Source organism: Dermacentor albipictus, chromosome 9 (assembly GCF_038994185.2).
Source record: "Dermacentor albipictus isolate Rhodes 1998 colony chromosome 9, USDA_Dalb.pri_finalv2, whole genome shotgun sequence".
Lineage (NCBI taxonomy): Eukaryota > Metazoa > Arthropoda > Arachnida > Ixodida > Ixodidae > Dermacentor > Dermacentor albipictus.
The window spans coordinates 1954307-1979095 of record NC_091829.1 but is presented as its reverse complement, the minus strand read 5'-3'; the positions used below and the strand labels follow the sequence as shown (position 1 = coordinate 1979095).

Below are 24789 nucleotides of genomic sequence, written 5' to 3'. Positions count from 1 at the left end.
ACGCACAAGCAATACCTTGGTGCATCTACATCGCAGGCGGATGCCGACAGAATTACACCATTTCAATGAAGGCATTAACACTGTGCTCGTAACCAGTAGTTTCGGCACTGCAATGGTTTAGGTGTCAAGATTTCCATGTGGAACGAATACGGCCATGCCATCACTTCAGACCGGCGCCTTCAACCGGCGAAGGAGACAATAACGTTTTCAGTTGGAACTCGGTTGTCACCCACTGACCTATTGTATCTGTGTACAGAAACAACACCAGCCGGAGAGAGCATCTTCAAGAAGCCGTCATGAGTGATATTGGTGGGTACCCCACGAACAATGCCCTTCACGCATGTGAGATGAGTAGGCATGAAAGCAATAACCGCGAGGCTAGCAAATCTCGTGCAGCTAAGCAAATCATTGAGGCACTGAACATTAGACGACTTACAAAAAATGTCAGTCTTGCCAAAACGCCTCACCTCCGAGATGTCAATGAACTGTTCGGCTGTACCACGCACGTCCTCTTAGAAAATTTCGGATTCGGTTAACTGGATAGATCCACCATCTGCAGGAACGAGCGCCACGGGCAAGGCATTCTCTCCTTTCTGAAGTACACTCCAGGGGCACAAAGTCATTGGCACGTCTAGCCGGTGAGGGCGAGCCCTGGCCGGGACCGGAGTTCACGGTTCCTGGAAAGAAAAAAAAAACAAACACGCACATTCACACCTATAGAAGGAACAAAACCGTACGGCCGTCAAAATGTCGCCAACGAGACAAGATGGTCACTTGGTTCTCAAGCAATATATGTTTTGCCTAACTCGTGCACCGACGCTTGCAAGAAAGGCAAACTGGCAGATGGCGACGGGTGCTGGACGGTGCACACCAAGAATGCCTAAACTAGCACTGGGGGCCATTGGCAAACAACGATGGCGAAAATGAAACGTTTATTATTTCCAACGGCACAGAAATCCCCCTCTCGCCGGTGATCTGGTCTCGTCGGGCCTTCGCGAGGTCGGACCGCCCTGCTCGCCTCTGGAGCCCAGCCGAAGCACCGCGGGGCGCTCGAGGCGCCGGCGGCGCCAAGATGAGGACGACCCCTGGCGCCGTTATTATCACGCCGGGCCTTTTTCCTCCCCACGCCGCCAGCTCCCTGCAGCCGAGCTCGCTAGGAAGCAGCCCTCGTGAATTTTGATGCGGGGAGCGTCTTCCATCTTGCCCCTTCGCTGCTCGCGGCATGTCCCTACCAGCTTGTCAGACCCCGTGTTATGCTCCCCTAGGCACCCACCACGCGCGTGCTCGCTTTTGCGCACACGAAGCGGGTGAGCAGAGCTTTCGCTCTGCCACGCCAAGGTTTGTCGAACGCATGGCGTCGCTCTCTCGCCATTCCTTTTCATTTTGTAAGAAATCTGAAGCAACTAAAACTACAGTCACTTCTTCTTTTAGTGCAGCAAGCTCAGCCGAATGACGATGTGGGTGGAGCAGAGTGAGTGTTTACTTACAAACAGCAGGGATAAAGTTCTGGCGAAAGTACAAAATTCTTGGCCTAATCGTACGCTGCAGTGGCAACGCACTGAACGAGTGAGTAACGCCTTTGGTCGTCGTCTTTGTTCACTGCAATAAAGGCGGCCGCTGGCGAACCACGCGAGTGAATGAAGATCAGCGCTGCCAGTATGAGTTGGAGCTCTGTACAAAGAGAGCCTTCTGGTTGTGATCAACTGCTGGATATATAAAAAAAATTATGGGGTTTTACGTGCCAAAACCACTTTCTGATTATGAGGCACGCAGTAGTGGAGGACTCCGGAAATTTCGACCTCCTGGGTTTTCCTTAACGTGCACCTAAATCTAAGTACACGGGTGTTTTCGCATTTCGTCCCCTTCGATATGCGGCTGCTGTGGCCGGGATTCGATCCCGCCACCTTGTGCTCAGCAGCCTAACACCATAGCCACTGAGCAACCACGGCGGGTTGCTGGATATTTTTGGCTAGGACGAATCACAATGTTAGCCAATTCATGGCGCATCTACCACTTACGATGAAGAAACTACAAGCAAGCCGCTATATCTTCCCTGTAAGAGTTGTCTTCATTGATGTTCCCAAGAAAAGTCACAGTTTCGCCCGAAAGGCGAAGCATCGTTTGCGATAGCAAATTAATAGACAGCTATACGAAGTAAGCATAGTAGTTCTATCTGCCGCATGAACTTGGAAACATTCGCTTACTAACTCCATTAACAACCCGCCACGGTTGCTCAGTGGCTATGGTGTTAGGCTGCTGAGCACGAGGTCGCGGGATCTAATCCCGGCCACGGCGGCCGCATTTCGATGGGGGCGAAATGCGAAAACACCCGTGTACTTAGATCTAGGTGCACGTTAAAGAACCCCAGGTGGTCAAAATTTCCGGAGTCCCCCACTACGGCATGCCTCATAATCAGAAAGTGGTTTTGGCACGTAAAACCCCCTATATTATTATTATTAACTCCATTAACAAGCATGGTGTCAGCGTGCACAGGGAAACATGAACATATCACACTCGATGACCGCGGCCACTCACTGTCAAAACGCTGGCGTGAGCAAGCGCGGCAGCAGCACCGACAAAAGCGACCTTCGTGCCGTCTATCGCTTCAACGCAAACAGCGGCAAGAACAGAGCTCGCACAAAGGTATGAGCCGTCTCCAGATCGCTTTCTAGATCTGGCGTACGCGACCGCGGTCTGCCGCGCAAAGTATACGTGTTGCTGGCGGAGTGGAAACCGTTCCCTTCTCCCTATCCCTCGCTTCCTTTCCACTTTCCTCCTTTCCGCGCGCGAGATTGAGCCACGATCGTCACTTCCCCTTGCGCCCGCTCGCGAAGTGCGCAGTTTCTGCCGGAGCCCAACGCGACCCTCCTCCCTCGCTCCCTCTCATCCATCTCCCCACGGCCTTACGGAAGACAGCTCTCCTCTTTCCTCCCTCGCGTGCGCCGCCAGATTGATCAGCGATCGTCAGGTCACGTTGTTCATTGCCAAGTTTAAATGATTTTGATTATTGTAAGTGGGCTTTCTCCCCTTCGCCGTCTCGGCAGGGTTTAGGGGTGCACGAGTTTGTTGGCTCATACTGAATTGAAAACTGCGCAAAAAGGGGGGGGGGGGGGTGGAGGTTCTCATGGACGGAAACCATTTCTATGTCTACCTTTCTTCCTTGCATACGCTTTGTTCACAAATGAAGCACAGGTTCCACTGTGATATTTGCGCTTAAGATCCAACGGCACCAGTTTGCCATAAAAGCGTATGACCAGTTTCACGGGATAAATAGATGCCGGCGTCGTGACGAAACGACGAGAACAGCTGAGATGCACCGCGTTGATCGCGCACGTCTCTACATGACGCTCGCGTTATTCAGGCGAATATGTCGCGCACGTTGCGTTCGATCATCACCGTACTAAGATGATTAAATTATGAATCTCCACAAGCTGGATACGCGAGCACACACTACGGCAAGTACACACGTACGCACTTCGAACGGCGCAAACGCATCCGGGTTGTTAAATCGGCATCTGTGTAGAGCTGCACACACGAGAGCGCATCACCTTTGGCGTGTACTGGCGAAACCTTCATCGCAAGCCTTTTACGCCGGGCAATCGTCTTTAGAAAGCCAAATAAAGAATCTGATCAATGCAATAGAAATAACTCGTGAAGCGACTTAATCTGCGCAAGCCGCGACAGTGTTGTTGCCTACGGTTACAATGCATGGCAGTGGACGACATAACACTGAAACAAAGCTCTGGCATGTATATAAACATCGTATACATTGCGTATACATCATGGGTGGGACAAAGAATTCTAATTTTTGTGCTGGTACTCGACACTGAAAATAATTTGTCCACCAAACTAGCCTCAAAAGCCTTCTAACTGGAAGCAGGCAGCCAACCCGAAGCCGCAAAACAAGCGTGCAGTTACGCGCCGAAAAAGCACAAAAAACAGTTTCATAGCGTTCCATCATCGCTCCTAGCACAGCACACAATAATCAAGCCTTAAATACGGTAACAATTCATGCGCAAACACCCAACGACAATTTTCAATGTCTCACCTCGTGTCTAAATGGGGCGCTTCCGAGTGAACGACCAAACTGCGAGGGTGAGCTACGAGAAGGCCATAGGAGAAGGAGAGGCCGGGTGAGGATGAATGTCGCTACCATTTTATTCGGGGACCTTACAGCGAGCAGGCTCGTCGCGGTGCCCCGCGGTATCTACGCTACGTAGCACACGCAGCGAGGTAAAACTGTGGTGCCCACGGCAGGGCTGCAGTGCGCGCTCATGCGTGCGCTGCAGCATGGCCGTGCTCCGCGACCGGCTTTCTGGCACCCTAGCTTGACCGACGGATGGTAACCACGTCCAAATTACGTGTTTTGAAGCTCTGTCAACGGCTCAATACGAAGCGATCTCTGCCAAGGCGTGTAGCTAGGAGGTGAGCGCGTGCTAGGAAGCGTCTTTCCGTAAGTTTTGCGTGGTTCGAGGGGAGTTCAAAACTCATCGATATTTTAGGGACAGCCGACGGCTATACAACAGCGATAAGCAGTGTGGCCAAAGGTTAAATCCTACGCTGGCGGTCGTGGCCGAGTGTGAGAATACAATATTCAGCTTCTTCCGGAAGTACGTAATTTTTATCGCGACTCGAAACACAGATTTTCGCTTAGTTCAGCCTGTTCAGTAAACTGCTTCAAAAATATACGCACTAAGAGCAGGAAGAAGCGCGCTGGTCCAAGCACCCTTCTTGTTCGGTGTCCACTATCGGCAAGTGACAGCGCTCTATGGAAATCTGCCCATTGACGTCAAGGGGGCAGCCGTCGGCAGTCTCGACAGGGCGAGGAGAAGGCCGGTGTTGGCAAGAGAGTGTTTAAGAAAAAGGTGATTTCGCGTTTCGCTTGTGAGCTCCGCATACCTCGCACAAGTGCAAAATTTGGCTGAGATAGTCGCAGAAGCGTGTGCGATCCGCACAACGTGTTTCTTCACCAAGCCCGATGGGTGGTTCGGAGCCCCTCTAGGGAAGTGCCTCCTTAAAGAATATGTTTTGATCAGAAATGATAATCGCCTCGCAATTAGTTTATTTTGTTACACTTTATTTTGACCGCGCTAAGTAGGTCCACTGCAATGAAGCCTTTTACGTGACATAGCAGCCCCAGTCATACAACCTCACGGACCTTTCGCTAAGCAGTGCTTATCACTGCCTCCTATTCCGAATTCACGTTAGGTAAAAACAACAAATCATGGGGTTTTATACTCACCAAAATGACGATCTCATTATGAGGCACGCCGCAGTTCTGGAATTAATTTCGCCACGTCGCGGTTCCTCTAAAGCAGTTACTAGCCCCGGGGCCGGAGTGAGAAATAAATGTTTCTCCCCTGATGTGCGTCCAGCGCACGTGCGCAATCCGTTCGTGTGCGCGGCCGGGATCGAAGCCGTGGGATATGGCACACATCCAGCCGAGAGTGCGGCTGTGATGGGGCACGCCACCGCCGTTGTTGAAGCGGTTAAGCAATGCTTTGAGAACTTAGCAGCGTAACTCTCGCGCATTGTTTATGTTTATCGGCCGCGTGGGCCACAACATTATTCTCACGCATTTTTTTTTTTTTCGTTTTTGCGCTGCACCGATCATTGGCTATGCCGACATGGGGACCATGCTGCTCAAGTGCAGCGTGAGGCGTGTACGCATGCGATGGGGGGAATGCGATGTTTGTCGAGGATGACAACGATGCGTGTGCAACGGAGAAGTGAGACACGCGTCTCGCTTCATTCAACGGTTCCTTGCCGGTCCTGTCACCGTGGCGCATACGTACCCATTCTGGAGGATTGGCGCAGCTGCTATGCCACCGGCTTCTCCACAAACGATAGATTAGTCAATGTGCAAAGGATGATATCATGAAAAAATAAATGGCCCGGCAATAAGGCCTATATCGTAAACATGCTTAAAAAACAACAGCCAATTTAAAAAACAGCACACAAAGCAATTTATAATCCACACAAAACGCTGTTATCTGGGGTAGCAGCTGTGAATGTGACTGTCAGCCTGTTGCTACAATTTTTGTTGTCTTTTTTATTGTTGTTATGTTGCGTTTGCACCTTACTGTCTGCTTTTTGAATCAGCTGAATGTTTGCTTATGTTTTGCTTTTCGGTACAAATGTCCCATGCGATAATGCCTTTTTGGCTTTGCAGGTACTTGTATAAATAAACTAAAATACCTAACAATAGCATCTACTACAACATGGCGCATGAGGACCAGGTGTGTGCGCACTGCTATTCAATGAGGACAGAATTTTTTGCCCCGTGCTTGTTGCAAACAGCGAATTCAGTGAAGACATCTTGATATGAAGGCTGAAGAGTAGAACGTTTTGATGGAAAACGGTGTAAGCAGGTGTGTCGCCTGCATGAACCGGCCGGATGTGACGGCAGCCAGATTCGTCGTTAATCAGCAGATAGACTGTCCGTCACTGCGTCTGATGTTCCCGCGAAGGTTGTTCAGTGGCTTGAAGCGATGGCAAAGCGGTGGCTGCTCAAATTAACGCCTCGGCGTCCGCAGTGTGCGAGCTCCGTGATGAAAATGTGTCATTTCATGAAGTGGTGCTACGTGGCAGCGTCTCGACCGGTACTGATTTTTCGCCGTTACGCGGGCGCATACTCCCTTGCAGTAACACAGTCTTTCGCTGGCGTCAGGCAGTGGCAGCAGTGACAGTCCCACTGGTCGACCCAGTGCATGCAGCAAGCGAGCGGACACTGCGTCTAGCCGCGTTCGGTGCTGCCATAGAGCGTCTGTCCAAGACCAGCAACAGGCCCTTTTGCGTCCCGTTTGGCTCCCACTGCAGCGGCATCCTGGGACTACTGGCACGTCTGCTCGTCAACAAGGCGGTTAAGTGCACTCGGCTGAAAACCAGGTACGCCGTGCGTACAGTGTCTTTCATATATTTCTGGACGATGACTGTCGATAGACCCACCGTGGTTGCTCAGTGGCTATGGTGCCGGGCTGCTGAGCACGAGGTCGCGGAATCGAACCCCGGCCACAGCGACCGCATTTCGATGGGGGCGAAATGCGAAAACACCGGTGTACTTAGATTTAACTGCACGTTAAACAACCCTAGGTGGTCAAAATTTCCGGAGTCCCCCACTACGGCGTGCCTCGTAAAGTGGTTTTGGCACGTAAAACCCCATAATTTTTTTTTAATGAATGTCGACAAACCCGATGTGCACGTGGCCAAATGGTTGCGCGTTTCGTCCTTTTGTTGGAAGGCTATCTGTCTATTGGCATATTTTACAACATGAGACCAATCTGATCATGACTTAAGGTTTTGTTTATTCCCCAAATACGAGAGGTTTGAGGATTGCGTTTCTTTTTGGCAACGTACTTGGTTTAATTATGATATTTGCATAACGGAGACATGGTTCAAGCAGTCGATCGTACAAAAGTGAGTCTTATTTCACTGCGGAATATGCTGTATTCAGAGCACACAGAAAGTACGTCCAATCGGTTAGGCTTGGCGGCGGTGTTTCAATGCGTGCGAATCGCAGCTTCATCCGTTTAGGCAGAAATACCTTGAAACTACGACGAATGTCTGTGGCTGGAATTACCAGTGTCTGACGGCGCAAACTCCTTGGTTTAACTTTAATATGGGGCGGGGGGAGGCAGAGCTTCCAAGAAAATGTAAACAGCGATTGCAGCGCTGCTACGTGCACAATTGTGAAAATAATTTAAGGAGTTGAATTATACTGCGGCAGCTTTTGAATCCATCGTAACTCTTGCAATCCTAAAACTGCTTCAGCTTCCCTCTCGTCTTTAACAGTGGAACACGATAGCATTCAAAGATCCTTGACTGCTTCTCACGCCTCCCGGCAATGGCAGTTTATGTAACCGTAATGTTTACCGGGAAACGCTGGCGGCGAACGCAATGCACTAAGGCGAGCTTTCTGGCAAAAACGCGGCCTCTTGCGTGGGCCGATCACGGAGGTATATAGTGCACAGCCGCCGCAGGACAATTACATAATTTTCGGGTTTCTTTTATTGTTTCGCACTTTTATTTTTTCAGTCAGAATATTTAACATAACAGGCATGCGCTGTTGGTGTTTAGTTTCATGACATTTGTTTGCGGGCTGTCATTCTCAAAATTCCGATGAATAATTTTGTCAAGCTTATAAGACAACGTATTACCAACTACAGTTATATTGTAACGTGGGAGAAAATATATTGTCACAGTTGGTAATCTGTGAAGAAGAGGACTATGATGGTGGCCTGGGAGACGACGAAGAAGAGTGTAGTTTGATTACCATTTTCAGTTTTTAATAAAAATAGCCTAATTTCATACAAATCTTGGCCAATTCCCCACAGTGGGTGTGCGCCATCGCATAAGGATACCATACCATACCTATTGCTGCTCTATGCTTGTTGGCTCAGCCATTAAAAGCCATCTGTAAATAGACGCATGCTTCTTTCTTCCCGTAACATCATTGGTGGACGTGCGGGGTAATCACTTGCGCAAGACGGAGCTCCGCAGCGAACGTAACCTGGCCGCCATGTCATCCGAAAGAGAGAGTTAAACAACGGCCCCGTCCTCGCCACCGACGGTCATCCTGGCCCAGCCTCGCGACCCTGGCATGTTTTCCGGGATCGACAACGTTGACGTCAATGACTGGTTGCAGAATTACGAACGGGTCAGCGCACACAACAGGTGGGATAACACGCTTATGCTGGTCAATATAATATTCTACCTCAAGAAAACAGCACGGGTCTGGTTCGAAACGCACGAAGAAGAGATTACGAGTAGGGACCAGTGCATTCAGAAGCTTAGAGATTTGTTCGGCAAGGCCGTCGGCCGCCAACGTGCTGCGAAGAAGGACCTTGGGACCCGTGTACAGACGTCCACTGAATCTTACGTTGCGTATATCCAGGACGTCCTCGCCCTTTGCCGCAAAGTCTATAACAATATGGCAGAGGCAGACAGGGTCAGCCACGTTTTAAAAGGCATCGCGGACGACGCGTTTAACCTCCTTGTTTACAAGAACATAACAACGGTCAATGAAAAAATTAACGAATGTCGCCGCTTTGAAGACCCGAAGAGTCGCCGCATAGTTAAACAGTTTACGCGTCTACCTAATACCACAGCTTCATCGACGTGCGAAGACATTTGTCCACCGCGTGAGCCCACCTCCTGCGAGAACGTCGTACGTATCATTCGGCGAGAAATCGAAGCAGCGTCTCCTGCCACGCCAGTGACGCAAAGCTTTGACGACTCCAGGACGTTTGTGTCTCTCATTCAGTCGGTAATTCGCCAAGAACTTGCCAATGTGGGTCTTCCGTCCATCTGCTCCGCCAGCAGTACCGACTTTGCTTCGTCTGCTGCCTCCGACTGTTCAACGGAGCCAATACGGTTCATATCCGAGCTATCGCAACCCGGCCGAATGGCGCACACATGACGATAGACCCATCTGCTTTTACTGTGGACGTGTGGGACACATCTCTCGCCACTGTCGAAGTTGCTGGCCAGCCCACTCTCGACCAAGCTTTCCCGCCTACCGCCGCTCCCCACTGAATCCTCGCCCGCCATCACTCTCCACCGAGGTTGAAGACGCTCCTGACAGCGCTCGAGCCGCCGCGACCAGCCGCTCGACATCACCACGTAGTCGCCGCTCCCGTTCGCCCCAGCATCGAGCTATGCGGGAAAACAAGATATCAGGGGACGCGTGCGAGTCACGCATCCCCACAACCCCCCAACCTTAAATCACTACATATTCCGGCGAAACATGTCACACGCTCTAACCTCAACGCGTGTTTCGCGAATAAGGTAGTACATACAACAGTGGCCGCGCCGAGTAAATGTCCACACGCTGTCCATAACATTCGAGCCGACATTGGCCTTGGGTACACCGCTAGTCCACTGGTCACAGCAGCAGCTCTGCAGAATCGACAGCACGATTCCAGGCCAGGACTCCGGAAACGGCGACGCAATAGTCGCCACAAGCAAGCGTCGCTCGCGCCCTGCTGGCGAGAGCCGCAGTAGCTGTCGGCGACCGCCGGCTCTTTTCTCCGCCACCGAGGGTTGCGAGCTGGATACAGGTGGCCGCCGATGTCGCTGCGCCGAACTGGCCATGGGATCACCATCGCCCGGGGTGACTCGATCGTAGTCCGGGGCAGCAGCGCAGACGATGTGCAGGTGACAGCTAACCAGGGGTGACTCCAATCACGCTTCGTACACTCAACACACTCGGCAAACACTAAAGTAGTGCAAGGGAGAGGAATTCTGCATGCGCATCGCCAACGTGGTACGATGTTCAACTCGGCTAGCAAAAGATCGGGTGGCTACTCAGATGCTAAGTTCACGTGAACGAAGCTCGCTTCCTTGAGTCGAACGAGTAATTTCAATTCGTACTAGTCTGAATGAGGGGAGCGAAGTGCAACACCTCAACGCCACGGTCCACCAGGTTGTGTCCCTCTACGTGCGACAGGCAGCTTCGTAAAGCCTGAAAAGCCTGAACGCTGAAAAGCCGGTGTGTGTGTGTGTGAAAACATTCATTGTAATGGGGTCCGGAGGCTTGGCTTCTTAAGCCAAGGCGGGCCGCTCCCACGTTGGCACTGTCAGGCCAAGCCTTTCAGCGACATCATGGGCCCTCTGGACGGCCCTTAGTTGGTCCTGAAACAATGGGCTTTGAATCCTTTTCTCCCACTGTGTCCATTCTTCAACGAGGTTGGGGAGAGCCGCGGGACACCCCGCCGGCATATGTCTGATTCCAATGATGCCATTACAATCGTTGCAGTCCATCTTAATCTCCCTCTCTGGATATATTTTATTAATGGTGTACGGTGTGGGATATGTACCTGTTTGCAATAAGCGCAGTGAAACTGCCTGAGCCCTGTTCAGGACGCAGGCAATTACCATTGCCACATGTGGCAATGGTAATTGCCTGCGTCCTAAATAGTAGTGTTTGGTAAAATTCATTGTATGTTATTAAGTGATCTCTAGATTCCCTGGCTTGATGGTGAACGGCTCGGTTGTGACTGTCACGGTTAGCAAGTCCTCGTGCCATGTCATGAGCAACCTTATTGAGGTTTATCCGAGTTTCGTCCACTTTCCCCATATGCGCGGGAAACCATCGGATTTCAGTTCTCATAATCCCAATGTTTTCAAAAAGTTTAGCTGCAACACCAGCTACGTAGCCTTTATCAAAACACTTTATAGCGGATTTCGAATCACTGTAAATGCAGGCCCACTTATTACTCCTGATGGCTAGAGCGATTGCCACTTGTTCCGCCACCATGGGGTCCTTGGTAAAAATAGTGATAGCATCTTGCACCTTCCCTTGATAATTTGAGACAATGGCCGTATATGCTTCTTTACATTTCACCCAGGCTGCATCAACTATAGCTGCAAATTGGTTCTACTGTTCTATTTCCTGCAAGAGTGTTTTAGCTCTTGCCTTCCTCCTTTCGACATTATATTCTGGATGCATGTTTCTGGGGAGAGCGTTGGTTCTGATCTTGTTCCTAACGTCAGTCCTTAATTCTACTTCAGCCTCTATTGAACTCCTTGATGTATTCAGTTCTGCACCTATTGCCTGTAATATGTTCCTGCCAGCTCGTGATTTTGTCAATCTTTCGTGTTGCGCGAGCTCTTGGCCCTCCGCGATTTCTTCCATTGTGTTGTGCACCCCTAGACTCATGAGTTTGTCAGTTGCAGCGTTACTGGGTATCCCTAGGGCTACTTTAACGAGCTTCCTGAGCATCACGTCAAGTTTGTTGTTCTTCCTGCTTCCATTTGAATAATCCAGCCACATAAGTGAAGTGACAGAGAGCAAAGGCGTGTATTAGCCTCAAAGTGCTGTCTTCTCCTAAGCCTCTGTGTCTATTGGTAATTCTGCTTAGTAACCTAATGACTTCATCTGTTTTATTCGAGATATGTTGTATTGTTCTATAGTTAGCATTGTTTCCGTCTTTGTGATACCCAAGAACCTTGATTGTTCCAACTAGCCTGACTGCAGATCCTTCGTGAGTGTATAAGCACACTCTTGACTCATCTTCCGGAATGTAGCCTCTTGGTTTGCGACCTTTTCTGCGATGTTTAATAACCAAGAGCTCTGATTTGGCTGCCGAGCATTTCAACCCCATGTCTTTCAGTGTGTTCTCTACAACATATAAACTTTCCTGTAATCTGGTCTCGGTCTGTCCTACATTACCCTTGGCACTCCATATGGTTATGTCGTCGGCATATACCACATAATGTATACCCTCAATTTTCTCCCTGCAGTGGGTGTAACCAGGATGATGATGATGATGTAGTCTCGTGATATGTAAGATGCATGCGCGCTGGCTACCGTGCAAACTTCTGCGTGGTTGTTTTTGTTAAATTTGTTGCTAGTCCCAGCGTGTGTTTGTCTACTTCTCTCCAGGGGTTTGCGTCTTAAAGACTGGGTTCCATCGTTTCTAAAGGTATGTACCAACAGGCCCAGCAACCGACTCTTCCTCAAGGAAGCTATCGCCCCCATACGAGGATAAGTGGGGGGGATGATATTGGGACAAGGTGATGCGAGAGGGCAAGGAAACGCTACTACACGACAGGAGTTGCGGGCAAACGGGATAAATTAAAGTCCAAAGTCCGTTACGGTGCGTTTCTGCTATTGCTTAAAAACAAACAGCATTCAAATTTGTCAAGCAGTCAACCTGCGCAGTGCGTGCAAAAGCACAGCCGCAACAAAGCGCATCGTAGGGTCTACGCGACACTGCGATTGTAGACGCGGGAAATCAACACTTCTGTGCCCGCCGGGGGAGCTTCGTAGTCCGACTGTGGTTTGCACACGTAGAGTCCCATAATTCAATTAAGGTTTAACACTTCTGCCACAATCCGATGTGCCATGTGAGGCAAGGACTATGATCAATGCTTTCAGAGGTTATCAAATTAGGCGCACAACACCTCAAGCAACCCTCCCCCCCCCCCCCCCCCCCCCAGCGTTTTCTATGTGCTGCACAGACAAACAGCAGTGGTGCACGGAAGGTGACGTTTACCATCAACTCATCGCTTTCGGGTTCCGCTAAACGTTGAAGACATTCCTTGTCAACGTCACAGCTATTTATCGTCAGTCAATACAAACAGCACAGAAAGCTTCGCCTAAATTGATTCCCACCGTGCGTGGTATCCGCAAAGTTTTTTATCATGCTATCGTCGCCACCGCGTCGTAATCGCGTCGTCGTCATCAATCCGGCGATGTCGTGTTCGGTCGCCATAGCACCGTCACCGTGCAGCCACCATGTCATCGTGTAGTCGGACGGTAGTCGTCATTCTAGCGTCGAGCCATTGTTCTCCGACCGTCGTTACGTCGTCCTCATCAGTTCGTCGTAACACGTGCACGGGGTCTGCATGTTGGAGGGCAACATGTTTACGTTGAATGTTGAGTTTCCAGGTGAAAATGTGTCCAACTTGATCACGTGCTTTTTGCTTGTATATGGTCTCTAAAGAGGAGCAGAGTACTTGACAAACACCGATGCAAGCTTCGTTTAAACTGATTCCCATACCGCATGGGATCCGCATATTCCTTTTCTCTCATTCTCGTAGTGTATATATATTGTGGCGCATTTCGTTGTAAACGCTGTACCTTATGCTTCCGCTCTAAACTTCTTTGCGTGGCTAGTGAAAGGAATTACCAGTGCTATATTGGACTGATTTCACTATATGCATTTTTAGAAACAATGAACAGTGTACTATATTTAAGGCGCAAGAAGGGCACGGCACAAAAGGAAGGTCAAACAAAGGGCTATGCTATGTGGCGCAGGCATTAGCACACCCTGCCAGTGGAGTCGCCGCGTCGCTCGAGAAAAAGGTGGCGCCGTAAGAACACGCAGCTCGCTTGGGCTCCAGCGGTGGCTCTCGCTTGACCACCCGTGGTGGCGGCGGCGCGCCCACGTTGAGCATCGGCAAGGATCGATAGCGGGGCGCGCGCACTCGCTGCTGCGCTTTCTCCCCGGTTCAGACGGCGGCCCAGGCTCAGTGTCGCACTGGATCTTCGCGGAGGTTTGCAAGCCGCCTTAATGAAGCGATTCGGCCGCGTGTCGCCCGCAGAACTTGTTGAGACCGCTCCTCAAACGGCATTTTTCGCTGACCGTCACGGCTGTTAGGCTCAAGTCAGTAGTGCTGTAGCGTCAGTAGCACTTCTGTCTACTTGCCTCTTCGCAATAGTCACCTAGCCTGCTCGAGCTAAGCATGTTTTGCTACACCTATTGCTGTTCAACATTTTGCCTATGTCTGCTTGATATTCTCTCTTGATTAAAAAGCTCAACCTCTCTATTGTATTGCCACCTATGTGTGCAACGAACCTGCCTCTGTACGTCTCTGCTCCTATTCCGCCAATATTGTAAGCGTCGATCGTTTATCTCGACGCTGACCGCTAATTGCTTCCATGGCTTTAAATACAAGCGCTTACCGCGCTTACGTGAATTCAAAGGTTGGGCTGCTAAGCACGATGTCGCGGGATCGAATCCCGGTCATGGAGGCCGCATTTCGATGGAGGCGAAATGCGAAAATATCCGTGTACCTAGACTTAGGTGCTCATTAAAGAACCACAGGGGGTCCAAATTTCAGGAGTCCCCCACCCAGATCGTTGTTTTGGCACGTTAAATCTTCATAATTTTTTTTTCATATTCACACCTGTATTTGTTTATCTTTATCGGGCGACCACGTTTCACCGCCTAACAAATGTTATCGCACAGCGCAGGACACGTCTGCATGTATCGGAAGTTTATGGAATTTTATCGATGGTTCCATCCGCTTTCTGTCAGCGAACCTTGTGTAATCTAATTGCATGTGTGCTCGACGCAAATAGTGTAGAACTTTGTGGAAGACGCGTGGGTCCCAGCGATTACTCTGGTACATTCGATGACTGATGTATAAAAGACGATGCGCTGGACCCGCTGATCAGATTTCCGACGATCGCCGACTCTATTCGTCACTATCGTTGTGCTTTAAGTGTAACTTGCTTTTGTGGGCACAAGTTCGCCCAGAAAGTAAAACGCTAGTTTCGCCATTCACCATTTTGTTTTCGTCACCGTCACTACCACGTGACAATATCTTGGCATGCAAATAAATTCATTGACCCATCTCGACACTTTTGCTTCAGAAGACACGTGCCTCAACAATCCTGTTCATAATATTTTCTCCGCTGTATTTTTGTCCTGAACGGCCACTGAAACTGCAAACACTGCGTTTTGTGTTATAGTACAGATTTTCCCTCCTCATTTCTCTGTTGCCATATTTGTAAATCCCCATGAATCTTTTTTTAAACCGACGCTTCCTTTACAGACTACACTTTGCGAACCACGATATGAAAACCGGAATACGAAAAAAATTACCGACGATTACGTTACTTCCTAATGCGAAATTTGAGCGCAGCGAATAAGCTGTTTCACCTTTTCGATAGATTGAGGCAAAGAAATCGAGCAACACATGTATGCGCTATCACAGACTCAGAAACCTGCGACTCAGAAATGAGGAATGTCACCTTTCCGCACAGATTGCATGCATGAAGAATACAGTCTGAATTGACACAAGTCCGAGTTGGGAAACGCACACCGGAGATTCTCACGGCACGTATCCGGAAGCGGTTTCACGTCATTTTGGAACCAGAGCCGATCACACACTGAACACACACTTCCAAACGGATTGTCTGTAAACTGTCGCCGGAAAGCATTTGTTGCACCCTGACTGTTTGCGAGCCTTTGTTTGCGTTTGGCCTCGGCCTCGGCCGCGCGAACGGTAGAGTCTTCTCTGCGACGGCGATGAGCTTCTGCTTCAGCCTCGCTTACTGCTGGTTGCTCTCGACGGCGGCGATGAGCCTCCGCTTCGGCGGTGCGAACGGCAGGGTCTTCTCGGCGGCGGCGCTTAGCCTCTGCTTCGGCGACGCGTACTCCTGGATCATCTCGACGGCGGCGACGGTAAGCTTCTGCTTCGGCGGCACGCACCTCTGGATTCTGACGGCGACGGCGCTGGGCCTCTGCTCTGGCAGCTCGTTTAGCAGCAGCAGCAGCAGCAGCAGCAGCAGCAGCAGCAGCAGCAGCAGCAGCAGCAGCAGCAGCAGACGGAGGACTTCCATCGGTCGTCTCGCTCATGGCTCAGAAAGAACTGGCAGATAATTTCGCAGTGGCGAACGGCAGCGGCAATTTCGGCTCGGGCGGTGCACATATACAGATCCGCCGCCACCGATCTGGCTCTCTGATTGCCACCGCACAGGGCGAACGGCAGCGGCAATTTCGGCTCGGGCGGTGCACATATACAGATCCGCCGCCACCGATCTGGCTCTCTGATTGCCACCGCACAGGGGTTGCATTGGAGGAGGAGCGAAGAAAGGAATTAAGTTCGAGCTGGCGCTTTGACAACCGGAGACTCGCAGGAAGAGGGGGGAGAGGGGCGGCGTGTACACCCAGCGGCAAACGATGGGGGCAGAAGCGCGCGCAGCAAGCGGACAACACGATAAAGGGAGGAGGGAAGAGATAGCAGCGACTGACTGATGCCGCTGACGCCGATAGTGAGTCAACCCCAGCTGCGGAGTTGGTTTCAGGGACAACGCCGCCGATGCCGACACAAACAATATGATACCCTCGCTTCCGCAGCGCTAAGAACCAGGTCTAGCCGTGGGAAGGTGGTCACGTATTCGTCGACGTGCCGGGGCCTACGTGAAATAACCGGCACGTCGGCAACTGAAGAGCACCCTATCCGCCACACAAGAACAGGGGGGGGGGGGACCCTTTCCTCCTCTTTCTGCATGGCGGCGACGGTGTTCTATGCAGTCACGTTATCTTGACTCTCTAGCGGCGTCAGCGGCATCCAGCGGTATCAGTCGGTCGCTGCTAGCGCTGGGGGGATGAAAGGGGGGCGGAGCTGGTTACGAGGCCGACGACAACGCCGACGACGACGCGAAACCCAGGAACGGACGCCAAAGACCTGCGCTCTAAAAAGCAGTGCAATCCATCTCCCGAAGGCTGTCGACGGTAATGCGTTTAGCATTGAATAAATATAGCCGCACAACACATTGCCACCGTGGAAACTAGTAATGTATGAGGCGTGTGCTGCAGCGGGATTCCCAGCTGCTTCGCGCTTATCTGAGGACACTCGGCGCTATCCAGTGCCGCCGCTGCAACGAAGCCTGCCCGTGGCCTCCGAGAAGCGTGGCGAAGCGGGGCCGGCGAACGCTGAGAATTGTTCCCTCGGTTGCCGTACGCTCAAGTGACCCAAGTTAGCGAGAGAATCATTGAAGAGTGGCATATTACCTGGTGTATTTGTGGCGCAGCCTACTCATGCGTCGGACAGTGTTCCTCCAGGAACCCTGTACCGCGCGTTCGATTCATCTCAGCATCGGAGAAAATTAAGGGATCTGTTTTTCGTCATTTTAGAGCTGGACATTCCCAGTGGCCCATACCTAGTTACCAAAATGAGCGTCAGTGGCGTCCATTTCTGCCATTGGAGAGCACCACACACATATACTGGCACATATACCCAGTGACCCAAGTTGGCATCAAAGAGGTTCACTGAAGACCTATGCTGGCCGGGGATATACATTATAGGAAGCACAAGCCTACGCTCTCACCTCCACTCATGACGACGAAGAAATCGAACAGTTTTATGAAGACGTTGTACTTGATATGAGAAAGCTGCCAACTCAGTACACTGTAGTCATGGGCGACTTCAAACTAAATGTGAGAAAAAAAGCAGGCTGGCGAGAAAGCAATTGACAACTACGGCATCGATTCTAGGAACACTAGTGGAGAAGTGTTCTTAGAATTCGCGGAGAGGAATCAACTCCGATTAGTGCATACCTTCTTCAGGAAGCGTAGTAACAGGAAATTAACCTGGAAGATCCCTAATGGAGGAACAAGAAATCGAACAGATCTCATACTTTCTGCCGACCCCAGCATAGTGCAGGATGTATAAGTGTTAGGTTGGCTGAGATGCAGTGACTGTATCGTATCGCGTCTGACACGTGTGCTATGCGTGATCAGCTGAGGGGCGTTGCCCCATTTCACTGTATAAAACAACTGCTGAATAAATCCCGGGCACTCGTGTTCTGGCAACCGCAAGCATGAGGCCATGCTGATACATGGTGTTGGAAGTGTCTAGCCCCTGCCCACATCCGCTCCTCTGAAGGATAGCAGTCGCCGAATGAAGGCTGTCAGCATGGATTTCATAAAGCCACCGGAGCCGTTGCAGTTTGAAGGTGCCATAAGCAAGCACTGGGGCTGTTCAAGCAGCGGTTTCAACTATTCCTGACTGCAATGGAACCAGTGAGTAAGAAAAGAGAAGCATCGACAAAAACTGCGTTGCTACTGAGCGTCGCCGGAGAGGAAGCCATCGAGGTATAGAAAACTTTCAGTTTCACGGAAGTTTAGTCAAAGACGATTACAACGCAGTAATAAAGAAATTCGACGAATACTTCGCTTCACAAGTCAATGAGGTACATCAGCGCTACCTGTTCCGTAGCCGAATAGGAGAGCCCGGTGAGCCTTTTGAGCATTTCTTACGAGGTCTGAAGACGAAAGCACGAGCGTGTAACTTTGGTGGGCTAGCAGAGTCAATGATCAGAGACGAAATTCTTTTTGGCACAAACGGTGCAAAGATTCGAGGGAAGCTTCTTTCTAAGAACCAGTTGACACTGCAAAAGGCAGAACAGTGCAAGGCAGCTGAAGTAGCAGTAGGGAACCTGGTAATTTGGATGCGAGAAGAAAAGCAAGCCGACGTAATGCACAAGACAAGTCGTGCTTCGGAAGTAAAGCAGCGCAAAAGTTACATATGTTGAAGGTGTGCAAGGGCGCATGCACTACGAAAATACCCAGCTTACGGACGAAGATGTCATGCATTCCAAGGAAAAAAACCACTTCGCTATATGTTGCAAAGCAAAACCGCAAATAGGCGAGTTGCAAGGTAGTGACGATGATTTTGAAATTCTCGCTATCGGAAATAAGACCAGCCGATGAGACTGGACGCTTAGAGCGAAGGTGGGAGGAAAACTGATTGATTTTAACATAGATACTGGATCACAGGCCAATCTGCTACCATTATCGCTATACGCACAGATGAACCCGAAGCCACAGTTAAAGCCCAGCAGTGCGGTGTTACGATCCTACGGGGGAAGTGAAATCAAGCATTTGGGAACCGTAAGGCAAGAAGTGACGCTGTGCGACCGCACTTTCATTTTTTCATTGTCCGCAAGGGAGGCCAAGCAATTCTAGGCCTGCAGGGGTACGAGACCATGGGGCTAGTATCCGGACAAGTACACAGTGCGTCGAAAAGCAGCTCAGAAAAAGTTGTGAATGAATTTCGCCACCTTCTTTTTTCCGATTTTCAAGCGCCACTATCGCATGGTCCTGCGCGACGGAGCACTCCCAGTCGTCCAGCCGGCGCGTCGGGTACCACTGGCCTTGAAAGAGCAGCTTCGAGACGAGCTGGAGCGCATGGACCCGAAAGCCGTAATCACGAAGGTGACTGAGCCTACTGAATGGGTGAGCCCTCTTGTCATTGTGCGCAAGAAAAAGGGTAAAATACGCGTGTGCATGGACCCGCGTAAGATAAATGAGGCCATTAAACGAAAACACTTCGAAATGCCTATGCGAGAGGACATTGAATCTGAGCTCGCAGGAGCTGAAGTGTTCACGCGCCTAGATGCGAATTCAGGTTTCTACCAGATCCCGCTGCACGACGAAACGTCGCGAATCTGCACTTTCGCGACGCCTTACAGTCGCTACCGTTTTCTCCGATTGCCTTTCGACATATCGTCGGCATCAGAAGTGCTCCAAAAGGCCTTAAACGACATTTTTGAGACTGTACTAGGAACGAAGGTATATGTTAATGACATATTAGTTTGGGGCTCATCAAGGCAAGAGCATGACGAACGACTGCGGTTGGTGCTAAAGACTGCAGTCATTTCTGCATAAGGTATCAGGCCAAGTTTTTCCCTCGTTCAGTCTGTGCTCCAAATACCAGAGCCCCGTGACAAACAAGCCGCGCAGAGAATGCTCGGAGTTGTAAATTATTTCGGCAAGTTTATTCCAAGACTGGCAGAAAGGACGAAGCTTTTGCGCAGCATAGTCAAGAAAAACGCGGTGTTTAATTGGACGCCGAACCACGCGGAACAATGGCGTCAGATATGCCACACTTTAAGTGGACAACCGTTGCTGTCGGTGTTCGACCCAGCAAAAGAAACAACTCACGTGTGACGCATCACGCAGTGGCGTAGGCGCCGCACTCTTGCAGAGCTACAATGGCACATGGAAACCGGTCGCGTATAGATCGAGAACGTTCTCTGAAGCGGTAAGACTCTACTCGAAAATAGAAAAAGAAACGCTGGCCATTACATGCGGCTGCGAAAAATTCAGCCACTTTGTGTACGGCCGAAATGTGGTCATTGAGAGCGACCATCGCCCTTTGATTGCTCTCTGGAAGAAATCAATCGGTGACATGCCACCCAGGCTACAGCGTTTCTTTATGCGATTGCTCAGATATGACTTGGACCTGCAACTCATTCCAGGAAAACAGCTCGTGCTCGCGGACATGCTATCTCGAGCACCCAGCAATTGGGACACGGATGCAGTTTGCACCGCTGACGTAGAAGTGCACGCCGTGAATATGGTTTCTTCACTCATCAGCGACGAAATATGGAAGCGTCTCGCAGCAGAAACAGCCAAGGATAGTTATATGAAAGTGGTGCTTCAAAACTTAATATCGAATGAGCCAATAGATGGTCCGTTGAAACCCTTTTCATCTGAGCTATCTCATATTAAAGGTGTCCTATTCAAGGGTTGCAAGGTCGTAATTCTAAGCAGTATGAGGTGAGAGACTTTGCACAGTATTCACCAGGGTCATCTAGGAATCGGCAAATGTAAAGCTTGGGCTCGTCGTCTCGTCTTCTGGCCTGGTATGAACTGGGAAATTGAGGTGTTCGCCCAGAGGGGCGCTGCATGCAAAACGTGTGCGTACGACCAGCCGAAGCAGCCACTTATGATGCGTCCCGTTCGGGAACAGCCTTGGTATCACGTGGGAATCGACATATTCCACTACGGCAGCAAGTCCTACCTCTGCGTCTATGACGCCTTGTCTAACTTCCCAGAAGTAGAATGCCTCAGACACTACAGCCAGGACCGTCGTTGACGCGACTAGTCCTATATTTGCTCGTTATGGCATTGCAATGGAGGTTGTTTCGGACAATGGTCCCCAATTTTCGAGCGCAGAATTTGCCACGTTTTCGCGCACTTACGTTTTCAAGCACATTACCTCAAGTCCGGGATTCCCACGTTCTAATGGGTTATCGGATAGGGGGTGCAGGTGGTGAAGACTCCTAAAGAAAACGACCGAATCTAAACAGGATTTCTGGTAGGCACTTTTGGCTTACAGGACTTCTCCCTTGGAGCGTGGCCGGGCGCCAGCAGAGACCCTCCAAGGCCGCCAACTGCGAACACTGCTGCCTGTCTTCAAATGTGGACCAGCCCACCAAGTTGTCAAACGCCGTCAGCTCGAAACCTCCGCGCAGCCACTAGCACCGCTCCACGAAGGCGATGTCGTGCGAGTCCAGACCGGCACGTGGGCCACGAAAGCACAGGTTCCAAAGCCGTCGACGTACCCATTGTCGTACCATGTCATCAGGCCGGAGGGGTGGTCTCTTCGGCGCAATCGCAAACACTTACTACCGACCGGGGAGGCCTTCCAGCGGGACTTCATTCCCAACGGTAGCGACGCGGAACCTGAGTGATCGGCATCTGCTCAGCACAGCGTCGACGCAGCGCCGAGTAATGGCATTACGACAGCCGCGGACATGTTCCACAGTGCGCCACCAATGCCAGCCAGTGTTACGGCAACTGCGGACATTTCCGACATATCGCCGCCTACACCAGCACCGAGGAGGTCCCTGAGACAAGCAAGACCACCCTGATGGCATTAGAACTTCGAAAAGATTTCCTAAACACGCTGTTTCAATATTTATATGCTTTACTTTCGTTACAAATGTGTAACCTCGGGAGTAATCGCTATACCACATCTCTAAAAAATCGCGCTGTTTATTTTATTTTCTCTCTCGTAATGAAAGAAGATGTAGCGTATCGCGTCTGGCACGTGTGCTATGCATGATAAGCTGAGGGGGCGTCGTCCCACTTTTCTGTATATCGTCGCATGATCATCTGAGGGGCGTTGCACATTTAACTGTATAAAACTGCTCAACAAATTCCGGGAACTCGTGCTCTGGCAACCGCAAGCATGGGGCCATGCTGATACAGTGACCATAGATTAGTGAGGTCAAGGATTTGTCTCAGTTCGAAGCCAGAAAGAGTAAAATCAGTCAAGAAGAAACAGGTTAGCCTAGACGCTACAAAGGTATACAAGCAGAGGAATTAGGGTTGAGGCTCCGAAACAGATAGGCAGCATTATAACAGGATTACGAAGACAACATAGAGGTAATGAATGAAACTGTAACTAGGCTGACTTCAAAAGCAGCAATTTAAGTGGAAGATAAGGCACCAAGGCGAGCAGTATGCAAGCTTTGCCAAGTAACCAAAGATCCAGTAAAAAACTGACAAATCATGAAAGCGTTTAACTCAAGAGATCAAACAGAATTCGCGGAACTATCAAAGCTAATGAACTAAAGAAGTAAGGGATATTGGAAATTATGACGTGAGAAAAACTGAGGAAGCAGTAAAATATGGACGCAGCATGAAATCAGTGAGAAGGAAACTTGGAATAGGACAAACCAAGTTATATTCACTGACTGATAAGCAGGGTTATTTCATCAGCAATCTCGAAGGTATAGTAAAAGCAGCGGAATTGTACACTGACCTGTACAGTACGTAGTCATGAACAGGTTACAGAGACTCCTTATATAACTGGCGATGAGGTTAGAAAGGCGCAAGGCATGAAACGGGGAAAAGCGGCAGGAGACGATGGAATAATAGTCGATTTAATCAAAGATGGAGGAGACAGAATGCTTGAAAAACTGGCGGCCCTCCATACAAACCGTCTATCGACTTCAAGGGCATCAGAGAACTGGAGCAATGCCAACATTATACTAATCCGCAAAAAGGGAGACGTTAAAGAACTGAAAAATTATAGGCCCATTAGCTTACTTCGAGTATTATGTGAAATGTTCACCAAGATAATCTCTAATGAAATAAGGGCAACACCGGACTTCACTCAACCAAGTGAACAGGCTGGCTTCAGGAAGGGACACTCTACAATGAATCACATCCATGTCATTTGGTCAGGCTATCGAGAAATCGACAGAGTACAATAGTCCTCTCTATATGGCTTTCATAGATAACGAAAAAGCATTTGATTCAGTAGAGATACGAGCAGTCATCCATACATTACGTAATCAAGAAGTACAGAATGCTTACGTAAATATCTTGGAAAATACCTACGGAGATTTCGCAACTACCTCAGTTCTCCGCAAGAAAAGTAGAAACATACCTATAAAGAAAAAGGTTAGGACGAGGAGACACATTCTCCCCAATGCTATTCACTGCATGCTTAGAGGAAGTATTCAAGCTATTAAACTGGGAAGGTTTAGTGTAAGGATCAACGGTGAATATCTCGACAACCTTCGGTTTCCAGATGACATTGCCCTATACAGCAACTCTGGGGACGAGTTACAACACATGATTCAAGACCTTAACCGAGAAACGGCAAGAGTGAGGTTGAATATTAATATGCAAAAGACAAATGTGATGTTGAATAGCCTGGCAAGGAAACAAAATTAATGATCTCCAGTCAACCTGTATAGTCTGTACAGGACTAAGCCCTAACAAAAGTCAAAACGTTACATTCCATTGCATCTCAATAGAAAGTCTATGGAAAGCAATAAGCAACTCAACGGACATACGATATAATTTCTAGACCTTCTATAAGGGAGGCCTCTCCCAGATCTTCGGGGGAGTTCTTCGTCCAGCGGTGGGTGTAAAAATAGGCTGATAAAATTTACAGACTGTGCGGCACATAACCAGTGCTCCACTTTGGCATCAGAGAGCTTCTACGATCAACGGTACCTACCCAGTCTCGCAGCTACAGTGCCCTATTTGGGCGTGAAAGATTTTCGTTAAAAAGCGGCACGTATGTACTCTGCCCAGTGTCGCAGCTACAGTGACCCATTTCGGCGTGACAGATTTTCATTAAAGAGGGGCACGTATGTACTCTACCCAGTCTAGCGGCTACAGTGACCTGTTTCGGCGTGAAAGATTTTCGTTAAAGAGGGGCACGTATGTACTCTACCCAGTCTCACGGCTACAGTGACCTATTTCGGCGTGAGAGGTTTTCGTTAAAGAGCGGCGCCTATGTACCCTACCCAGTCTCGCGGCTACAGTGACCCATTTCGGCGTGAAAGATTTTCGTTAAAGAGCGGCACATATGTATCCTACCCAGTCTCGCAGCTACAAGGACCCATTCGGGCATGAAAGAATTTAGTGAAAGAGCGGCACGTATGTACCTACAATGTCTCGCGGCTACAGTGACCTGTTTCGGCGTGAAAGATATTCGTTAAAGAGGGGCACGTATGTACTCTACCCAGTCTCACGGCTACAGTGACCTATTTCGGCGTGAGGGGTTTTCGTTAAAGAGCGGCACGTATGTATGCGCACTCTCGCGGCTACAGTGACCTATTTCGGCGTGAACGTTTTTCGTTAAAGAGCGGCACCTATGTACCCTACCCAGTCTCGCGGCTACAGTGACCTATTTCGGCGTGAAAGATTTTCGTTAAAGAGCGGCACATATGTATCCTACCCAGTCTCGCAGCTACAAGGACCCATTCGGGCATGAAAGAATTTAGTGAAAGAGCGGCAC

At 49.9% G+C, this 24789-nt stretch overlaps 1 protein-coding gene across 9 annotated transcripts in view; it reads left to right on the top strand.

Annotated features, from left to right (window-relative positions):
• Positions 1 to 24789, top strand: part of LOC135909204 (uncharacterized) — a 444253-nt gene that overhangs the window by 2051 nt on the left and 417413 nt on the right. For 8 of the 9 annotated variants that reach the window (XR_011508287.1, XR_011508288.1, XM_070524870.1 and 5 more), the window contains exon 2: positions 6646 to 6888. Coding sequence is in view for 6 of the 9 variants with exons in the window: in XM_070524870.1 (XP_070380971.1) it covers positions 6646 to 6888 (243 nt within the window). In the remaining 3 variants the exon portion in view is untranslated. Of the gene's footprint in view, positions 1 to 6232; positions 6889 to 19322; positions 19461 to 24789 lie in introns of those variants that run through there. The other variant, XR_011508289.1, reaches the window with a different exon arrangement.